This window comes from Phoenix dactylifera, chromosome 8 (genome assembly GCF_051530095.1).
Source record: "Phoenix dactylifera cultivar Ajwa chromosome 8, Ajwa_hap1_PhDact_Kaust_v1.1, whole genome shotgun sequence".
In the NCBI taxonomy this organism is placed as follows: Eukaryota; Viridiplantae; Streptophyta; class Magnoliopsida; order Arecales; family Arecaceae; genus Phoenix; species Phoenix dactylifera.
In genome coordinates this window covers 2409349-2419627 of record NC_143197.1, presented here as the reverse complement: position 1 = coordinate 2419627, position 10279 = coordinate 2409349, and the positions used below count along the sequence as shown (strand labels likewise).

The following is a 10279-nucleotide window of genomic DNA, read 5'->3' as shown; positions in this document are numbered from 1 at the left end:
TCCCGAAATTCTACCCCAAAATTTCAAGAAGTGGGGATCTGTGGGCGTGTGGAATATAAGATGCGTTGGAATTATTCGATGTGATCAATCTTGGGAAAATTTCAGATTTGCCTGCGCCATAGTGCTACGGTGGAATACCATCCTCTCACCGTCCACAACTCTTGGAGTTGGCGGTGGAATTGATTAGGAACCAATTTCACCAATACAGTCTCTTCGTTGCTCCTTCAAAATTTCTAAATTCTAAATACTGGTTGTATCATTAAATGCAAAAGCCACCGCACGTTGTCACCTGTATCATGCATAGATACAAGCATTGGGGTTTAGATCCTCTGTGCATCACAAGAGGTTGTACGCTCCTAAGTAGTTACCATGCGGTCCATCTCGAAGACGGATAGATGACTCAATTTCAATTTTATCATGCTCCTAAGTAGTTATCATGTCGTCCATCTCGAAGACAGCTAGATGACTCAATTTTATCTTAAAAATATGGACAAGTTGGGATCAATGCGACACGGCACACAATGAAATGAATGAGAATCATTTTTTCCCAAACAGACGGCATTATAGCAATCTAGGACTAGCCACCAATCTATAGTGCAAAATACGCACCATAAAAGATTCAAGCTGACCGACATTATTTATTGCACATTTAAATTTTTTTATTTTTTTACAAAATATATTTCTTCTAATTCACTTCCTACCATCCAAGACAAAACAAAAAAATAAAAGTACCTCTCTATCAAAATATCCACCAATCTATGGTGCAAAATAGGCACCATGAATGATCCAAGCTCATCGGCATTATTTATTGCACACTTAAATTCTCAAACTTTTTTTACAAAATATATTTTTTCTAGTTCACTTCCTATCAGAGAAGACAACAAAAAATAGAAGCGCATCCCTATCAAAATATGAAAATAAAATGATTACCCATGCATGCACCTGCATGTGTAACGCCACCAACATGATCAATACCTTTAAAATACATTTATGATCAATGTTTCTTGGAATATATATATATATATATAATTGATATTATATTTTTTAATGACATAAAAATGCATAGATCATTTTTTTTAAAAATGGAAAATTGGAGTGAACCTCCAACCAACTACTTCTTGACAAACGGCAGTAGCTACAACTTCAGCATTGAAAAAAAGTGAATAATATATAGCAAAAAAATTTAAAAAATAGAGAATCAATATTGTTTCATCTAAAAAAGAACAATAATTCTAAGCCAAATGCATAAAGCTATTGGTGACGCATTTGTACCATTATAGAATTCTTAAATTATGCTTCTAGGCCATAAACAAGATCATAGGTGATGATACTAGAGTTTACCAAACTTGCAAATTCAAAAAGTTGTTGCATCATTATTTTCAACCATGTCTAGGCTAATTGTCCTTGAAACATAATTAACATGATTTAGAAATATTTGTTCTGGTTCAAAAGAAGAAAGCTAATCGTTACAAGCAATAGACGATCAAAAATATATTTAATAAATCTAGGATTCGTTGAAGGAATCATATTTTGCAACCACTTCCATCAAACTACTAGCACGCTAATCATAGATCTTCAGAAATATTTTTCTTCAGAAGTTCTATTTTAATCCAAACAGGTCCCTCAGATCCCTTACCAGATCACCATGGACTACATTGCTCGTGTCAGAGCAATTGAAGTGCTTTCTTTGCTCCATGTTTATTCTTATTTTTTTGAAAAAAAATTGACATATTCACCTGCCTTCCAGTGATGCAAAGATTTTCCTTAACATAAGCATCCATCCTATGGCTAACTCTTGCTTATCATTCTAAACTTCTAATTTCAACCATCATTCTAAGTAATAAGTGCTCTGTTATTAAATAATTTCAGATTTAAGTCATGGATCAAGAGACTTATTTCGTATTGGACTCTGACCGGGTCCAAAATACTGGCTACCGAGTCACGCTCGAGCGCCGAACGTTAAGCGGAAACCGGTCCGATTCGCCCGCGCCAGAACCACACCAGCTGCTGGCGTTCCACAGCTTTCCGAGGACAACAACATAAAGAAAGAGGGCAGTCGCCGGTCCGTCGTCCGGTTTACGACTTTGGGTTAGGGAAAAAAAACAAGAAATAATTTAAAGAGGGGCCCAAAGGCATTCAATATACGTAAAAGGTAAATAAATTAACCGTGTTTCTAGGTAAAGCCAGCATCGATATACGAAAAAGAATTTAAATAAAAAAGAATACTAGAACCGCGTTTTTTGGGTCAAGATCGGGGTACACGGTCAAGTGGGTTCTTCGATCCAACGGCCCAGATCGCTCCGTCTTTCCATTTTGGTGGGATTCCAAGAACCAAGAAACGCCGGTTCTCCGGTGCGTGAAGTGACCGGGAATTAAATTATAACTGAAGTTTGTATTCTCCTAATTTTAAGTTTTTAAACTGTGGTGTTTGCTTTCTAATTCTGGCCTCTTTTAATCGGAGTCCTTCCTCTTTATTTCCTCTGTCACTCTCTTTTTCTCACTCTTTTTCGTGAGAGAGCTAAAAGAGGGGAAGGGAAGAAGGGCTCGAGGACGATCGGTGGGAAGGGGAGATGGGGTGCTTTCCGTGCGCCGGAGAGCCGAGCAAGAAGGGCAAGGAGAAGGATCAGATCCTACCGGACTCAGGTGCTTGGAATCCGTAGCAAATTTGTGATTTTTTTTTTCGTTTCTTTTGCTTCATTTGTTGTTTTTTAAATCGGTCGAATCGGCTGGGCGTGGGAGCTTCTTGGAATTTTTGTCTTATCGGATATGGATTTTGGGTCGGATGGTTCCAGATTCTAGTCGAAAGTTAGGGTTTGCTGAGGGGAATCACTCGATCTGTAGGTGTTCTCTTTTTAGGACTTCCAGATTTTTTTCCTCTGAAAATTGGAAGTTGGGTTGGGGTTTGGCGTTTCGAAGGAACTCTTTCATCTCCGTGATGGTTTTTCTTGACTCGGCTGGCGTAAAGGTGATGACTTTGATGGGGCTTGGGCGGAGACGAGTGCGCCAATGGTCTATATAAATGTTTGGTATTCCTTATAACCATTCCCTAGGAGAAAAATCTCCTGTTGCTTCTATAAGATGAGCTTTTCTTTTTCTGTTGGGCGATGATTAGATCGTTCAGTGGTTCCATATCAGCATATATGTTAAGCTCGATGCATTAATTGATGCTTTTTCCGCGTGTATATAGTTTGATTAAATAAAAATTGTAACTTTTGATTCAACTCTAGTTAGATTTCCTATTAATGTGTATTTAATTTCAGATTTAATTATTGAGCGGCATATTGCCTCATGGCTTCCAAGTTCCAACTGAAGTTGCTATCCTGCTGTTGGGAATTGAGCACACAATACTCATTTTAATCTGGTTATTCTGTGGCATAGAAATAACCGAGGCATCTAAAGCGGAGAATCTTCATATTCCACTGATATGCATTTAGCGATCTGTGACTTTTAATTAGGCAGTGGAACTTAAGAGTCTTCGTCCTGGTCCAATAACAACAAACAGATAAACTGTTAATTTGCCATTTAAGTCAATGACATGAAGTTTTAGTCTTTTCCTGTTATTTGACCATTCATTTAGTTCTCATGTTCTGAAAGTATATAGTTTAGTAATTCATTTATGTTTTTTCTTTAGCAGAGAAGTCAAAATCCAATTCCTCGTCAGATGTAAAGAAACAGAGCTCACAGGATGCAAAAGAGGCCTCAAATGATGGATCTGAACATATTGCTGCTCAGACAATTACATTTCGTGAACTGGCTGCAGCAACCAAGAATTTCAGACCTGATTGCCTCCTAGGAGAAGGAGGCTTTGGCCGAGTTTATAAGGGCAAGTTGGATAGTATTAACCAGGTCAGCATTTGTTATCTTTGCTGTGTTGATCTTTTATTTTTCTTTTCTTTTTTTTCACTATATTTCATTGTGCTTGCAAAAACTACTCCCCCTCTCTCTCCCCCCTCCCTCCGTGTGTCAGTTTCAAAACTGGAAGTTAACTTTTACATAGTTCTAAGCTTCCAAAAGTGAATTTCGTCAGATAATATTTTGTTTTCCATCAATATTTTCACTTTGTCAAAATATTTGGTAATCTTTGCTCAAATCATTTTAATCTTACATCCCTGCTTTTCTTTTGCCCCTTGCATTCTCAAGCTAAAAACCGATACAGTGGTCTGACTTTGCTGCTCTGCTTGAATATGAGAAGTGCAAAAAGAATAGTTTCTTTGATCAAAGAAAGCATTATTAAATTGATAACATGGAATTTTCTTGTGTTCTGCATAGATTGTGGCTATAAAGCAGCTTGACCGTAATGGCTTGCAAGGAAACCGAGAATTCCTTGTTGAAGTTCTGATGTTGAGTCTACTTCACCACCCTAATCTTGTTAACCTAATTGGCTATTGTGCTGATGGAGATCAGAGGCTTTTAGTTTATGAGTACATGCCACTAGGATCCTTGGAAGATCATCTTCATGGTAAGCTACTGTAAGATGCATCATCATCATACTGTGCATATGTTTTGTTGAGCAGATTGCATTTCTCATATACTAAATGTGCTATCTTTTCTGCACTGAAGTATTCCTGTTTATTTGATTACCTTGCTTGCAACAGACCCTTCTCCGGACAAGAAGCGGCTTGACTGGAACACAAGAATGAAAATAGCTGCTGGTGCAGCTAAAGGATTAGAGTATTTGCATGATAAGGCCAATCCTCCTGTTATATACCGTGATCTGAAGTGCTCCAACATTTTGCTTGGGGAGGGATATCATCCCAAGTTATCCGATTTTGGCTTGGCAAAGCTTGGTCCTGTTGGTGATAAAACTCATGTTTCCACTAGGGTGATGGGTACTTACGGATATTGTGCACCTGAATATGCGATGACTGGACAACTGACACTAAAATCAGATGTTTATAGCTTTGGGGTTGTTCTTCTGGAGCTTATCACTGGAAGAAGGGCTATTGACAATTCTAGAGCTTCAGGGGAGCACAATCTCGTTGCATGGGTATGGGACTCTTCCTTTCTTCCCATTCATCCTTGTTTCTATACACATGCAAGCATACACACGCATTTCGTATCCCATATTTCTTAGGCATTCAAATATTTCTTTCCAAGAAGCACATTATTATCTCAGTCTGGTTAGCATGAACATTTATTATTAACTTGTGTTCTAGAAAATAATTTAACCTCAGAGCTCTAGCTGTAAAGTTTAATGCACAATGTATATGTGCATGAATCTTGATGTGCCCATGAACGAAAAAACATATTGGGAGGTTATTTTCAGTTCCTTTTGTTCTTTATTATTTTTTAATTTACTAGAAACTTCCATGGAGTAACTTCGTTGCCTCTTTGGTGTCATCCAATGAAATCGAACTTTCCTACTCTAGGTTACTGTTGGATTCTAAGCTATGAAACCTGATGTATTTGTTGACATTAAGTTTGGGTACACAACTTGCCAGAATCATTTTGAATCCTGGGTAGGCATTGGCTGTGGCTAAGTTCCAGACAGGAGAGTCATGGGTGCAAGTTGCATTCCTGTTTGGAAGTTAGTTCTTCCCTTGGGAAGTGGTTCTTTATCGTGGGGCATTGCTTCTGCAGACCTTCTTACTAGTGGGGGAAAGAACATTTTGGCTCGGTGCTTTCATGGTTGAATATTTCATTCTTTGCACTTCAAATAATATTTCCTACTGTGAGGGCTTTGTTCTTTGTTAGGATGTTCATGCATATGGATCCTTGTGAATGTGCTATATGGATGTTTGCAGGCACGACCCCTTTTCAAGGACAGAAGGAAATTCCCACAGATGGCCGACCCAATGCTTCAGGGCCAGTACCCTGTGCGAGGCTTATACCAGGCTCTTGCTGTTGCTGCTATGTGTGTTCAGGAGCAGCCTACCATGAGGCCTTTAATAGCTGATGTGGTTACTGCTCTCACTTACCTTGCTTCCCAAATTTACAGCCCTGAAGCTCAGTCAAATCAAAATGCTTCTCGTTTGACAGCACCAGGTACTCCACCCCGAACGAGAAGGGACAGTGAGAAGAGACCAAGTGGCGGATCTGAAAGAGACCAGTTGAGGGGACTAAAGTGAAATCATCCATTGCTTTTGGCAATGCAAATAATGAATTCTTCATAAATGCTTCAATTCCACCTGCCTTTCTACCATCTCCTGACGCCAGAACAATGAAAAGTTTTGCCTTGCAGTTTCTGGTGCAGATCCCACCTTTACTCTTTTGGCTGGCTATTAGGTGTCTGGTAATCAAATTTTGTATCATTTTCAGAAAACAGGTGCACCCTGTTTGATTCATGTCTAAATTTTTCTAGGAAATGCCTTTTTTTTTTCCTCCCCCCTTTTTCTCTTTGCTGTTGTACATGCGATTTCAGGTCCCTGTAGTTAAACGCTTCTGTTCAGACACCTCGCTCTTTTATTGATGTTCGTATTATTTTTTTTCTAATCTCTGGTTTTAGATGCAAAAACACTATATTTATATATCATCCACTAAAGACTAAAGGTTTATGTAGGCATTCCCATTTTTTATTGTCAGCTTCACTTATTCCTCGTCAGCTTTTCATCAATGGACCTGCTCAAATTTCAGCTATTAAGCAGTAAAGAAAGGTGGGCTCTTAGCATATCTGATTCAAATTTTGGCAACCAATATATGCTTTGATATATAATGTATTATTGCTCCGACTACTCGGTTTTTCCAAAATACCATTTTGAGGGGCCATGAACATTTTCCATTCTATCCCAGCTGGTATGCTGTCTGTGCTTTTCCTTCAATTTCCAGGGTCCAAAATGTGTTATACGAGGAATGTTATTTTGCAAGCTGGGAGTTTTTGAGTCTGGTACTTGACATTTACAGACCTTGTTGAGAGAGACTCAAAAGTGTTTGAAGAAGAATGCTGAGGTCCAATTCTAGTGGCCAGTTGATATGATGAATCCATCTATATTGTGTGCTCTGTGGATGGCACATTCATCATCATCTCAATTGTCCAAGACTACTCAATTATAAGTCTCCATTTTTCTTTAGCTAAGCGAGTACTTGCATATTGCGAGGAGGTTGGCAGCAATGCACAGCTTTATGTGCTGTATATGGTATGTCATTATTGATAGCCATCCATTTTTTTATGGCAGCCATCAAGTATTGCATAGCACTTTATGCTACAAACTGCACGCCATTGAAAATCTTGTCATACAAATAAATCTCAAGCTGCATAAATCGGGCTGCCAAACAACCATAAAAAACTTGACATAAGTGGAGAGTAGTTGTACCATTCAAAGGTGCATATAACTATTCCAAGAGAACCGGTCTAGACTATTGCTATTATGGATACTCCAATTTATGTGCAGGATTAGCTTTTCTTTGGCAAGATTGGTTGTCTATTATAGTTGTAACGTCACTATTCTTCTTTTGTTTTGAGTTGTTGCATTTGGCTTCTAGTTAGACCACCGTTAGTTATCTGGGACTGTAGAAGATAATTGTGCTTCCTGGTTGGAGCATAAGCAATGATACTTTTCCTTGCAACAAAGTTACTTACCCATGTTATTTTTGAGAAAAAATGACTAATTTTATTTGGAATATAGTAAGGAAATCATCATTTCTTGGAATAAAATGCCTACAAAAATAAATAGGCTAGTGATTAATGATAAGGGTAAACATGTTGCTCATCCATTTTATGCCAAAAAGCAACCTTATCCTAGAAATTACAACCAAACATCACAACAAGCATAACTTTGACCAGGTATTAGGTATAAAAATTTGTAGCAATAAAAAAAAGCCAAAACTTGTAGAGTAATTATGCCAGCAAGCATAATTTTTACTATCCTTATTTTTCTTATTCCGAAACCAAACACAAATCTAGGACATGGGAAGGTTTTCTACATAAAAATGGCAATAGCAGACATCCATGGAGATCATATGGTGATTCTTTTGAGAGATTAGCTAATCAGATGATGAGCATTGGGTATGCCATGATTGATCTTTGCTTTGTTTGAAATTTTACTTAGAGCGTACTATATCTATAACTACAAATCATGTTGTGGATAATACAATGGAAAGGATAAAATAAGCCTTACGTGCAGCAACAAGCTTCTCATGGATTACATCCATATCCACAATATCAAAAACTTTGGATCACATTAACCTTTTCTTCTTTATTTAAATATTGGCCTGCAAGCAGGAAATAGGATACAGGTGCCACTTGCCAGATCTCATGGACTTCAAAAAGCATTTGATCCCTAACTATTTGAGTACCCCATAAAACAAACGTCTTTTCCGGAATAAACCAAAGGAGTTCACGTCCGATTGGCCATTCAGCTCGTGAGATTATGTGCAGGTTCCCTTACCTATTCTTTGAACCTCTTAAACAACCTCCATCCACGAAAGGGTCGACGTCGGGCCATTTGATTTGATTCTTGATTTGAAATGTGAGAGAGCGCCGTTTCACGACCGGGAGTTGTATGACCGCAAGTTGCCGAGTCGGTTTTTTTTTTTTGGTACAAATCATTGTTCTTTTCAAAATGCATGATTCAACGGCTAGAGTTAAATAACGGGTACAAGCATCTTACCAACTGTCAATCATCAAAATTATTTATTAGACGAAACAGGGTATGCTACTTCGCTGATGAAGTTTATACTAGTGTCATTTTTGTTACTGTAACAGAATATGCTTGTTATAAAATCAGTTCTACTGATCAAATATCCATATGCCTCTATATCAAATACATAACATGATATATTCTATATCATTCTATTCGGTATGATATAGTGTATCTAGAATAAAAAGAAAGTTGGATGGGTATTAAAGTTTTTTTACTTTTTTTTTTTTTTGAAACGCGGTATTACAAGACCAGTTTTTTGCTGCTAATTAGGTGAATTACTGCTTTGATGCCATGTTGAAATCATCACTTATTTCAAAAATTTAAACTGACAAAATGAGATAGATTTATTATTATTTTTTTTTCATCTCGTAGATGGTAGGACACGACATCCGGAATCCCCCAGACTTCTGGATGAGGCAGTGGCCCGTAAAAATAGCACCCCACTGCGAATTGTGGATGGAAATGTTCCAAGTTTTGTATTTGGCGATGGCTCCTGCCTGTTTGCATGGAGCAGAGCACTCGACCCCTAACTCTCGGATGGCCAAAATCTTGTGACCACCCTTCTTCAGCCAGCCAGCACAAGGAGGCCATCATTATGTAGATCTTTATACATTTAATAATTGTTCTTCGGGCCAAGAAGGGTGAAGTCCAACGCTCACCAAAGAAAATCGTCGGCAGGGAAAAGCCTACCTCCATCCTGGCTGCGCAGGTGATGGTCCTTGTCGCGTGCCCGCACGACCCGCGGCACGCGGCAATATGGTCAAGCTACGGACATGGAAGAGACCGATCAATACGGAAACAACGCAAAATAATGGCTTCCATCTCGCTGACGTCCAGGCGTCTAGGAATCGGAGAGTAATAAAATAGGGGACACTCGATGAGAAGGTCGAGTTCATCAAAGGAGAAAACTAAAGTCAGTCAAAATACGATTGATGCATGATTTTTTTATGTAGTATTTATGTCAGCATCTGACACGCTGACACGCCAGAGCGCTGGAAAAAGAAGAGAAGTCTGGAAGGATGATTCAATCAACATTGAAGCAATGATATATTTGTCCCTCGAAGTTGGTGGAAAGGTGGGCCCTGCGAGGCACTGGAAGGTCATCTTGCGGTTGCAAAGAAGCATCCTACCATTCCAGTTGGGTGGAAAGGCGTCATGGGTCGCAGTGATCTTGCCGTCAGCCGAACAAGAAATTTAGAGTGGCAGGCTCCGCATAGCCAAGTAGATCCTTGTATGCGGTAGAAATGGCGACGACCCGCGTCTGCCGAGTCGGTTTCGTTGAATCGGCCTCTCTGATCAGGGTTGGGCAGTCAAAAATTTCCACCCTGAGAAGAAGTCCGGGCATATTTGGCATCCTTCGTATTTTTGTATTTTGATTTTTATATATTAGCGGAATATCTCACAAAAATTGGCGTCGAAAATGGCATTTATTCGAAACTTATGCTGCTCCTCGATCGGCCTTATTTTGCACTCTTTTTCGAAAGCAATAGTTTACCAACTCCAAATGCTTTAAAAATTTTCCTTGATAATTTCAAAGAACTAGAGGGTTCCATTTTTATTCCACATAAGTCATTTTTCTTCTTGGGTTTTTTTTTTAAAAAAAAGGCAATACCAAACAAACTCTTGATCATTAGGTTTTCAGCTAATGCATCGCTTGATAATAACATGACTGTATTTTTATTTGTACAATAGTGACCGCA

At 38.7% G+C, this 10279-nt stretch overlaps 1 protein-coding gene across 2 annotated transcripts; it reads left to right on the top strand.

Moving 5' to 3' along the window:
• Positions 1 to 2302: 2302 nt before the first annotated feature.
• LOC103709132 (putative serine/threonine-protein kinase PBL7) lies at positions 2303 to 6432 on the top strand. 2 transcript variants are annotated; one of them, XM_008794341.6, is made up of 5 exons: positions 2303 to 2643; positions 3632 to 3846; positions 4270 to 4459; positions 4596 to 4987; positions 5745 to 6432. In XM_008794341.6, exons 1-5 carry the CDS (start codon positions 2571 to 2573, stop codon positions 6066 to 6068), a joined length of 1194 nt encoding a protein of 397 aa, XP_008792563.1. In that variant the 5' UTR covers positions 2303 to 2570; the 3' UTR covers positions 6069 to 6432. The 2 variants fall into 2 exon arrangements, with proteins under 2 accessions (XP_008792563.1, XP_008792570.1); XM_008794348.5 differs by having other exon boundaries at positions 2343 to 2643; positions 3635 to 3846.
• The last annotated feature ends 3847 nt before the right edge of the window (positions 6433 to 10279 follow it).

Excerpts from the sequence above, each read along its gene's own strand:
- LOC103709132 (XM_008794341.6), top strand. The coding sequence starts at position 2,571 with ATGGGGTGCTTTCCGTGCGCCGGAGAGCCGAGCAAGAAGGGCAAGGAG. Across the intron at positions 3,847-4,269 it reads AGTTGGATAGTATTAACCAG|ATTGTGGCTATAAAGCAGCT; the intron begins GTCAGCATTTGT and ends TGTTCTGCATAG. Across the intron at positions 4,988-5,744 it reads AGCACAATCTCGTTGCATGG|GCACGACCCCTTTTCAAGGA; the intron begins GTATGGGACTCT and ends GGATGTTTGCAG.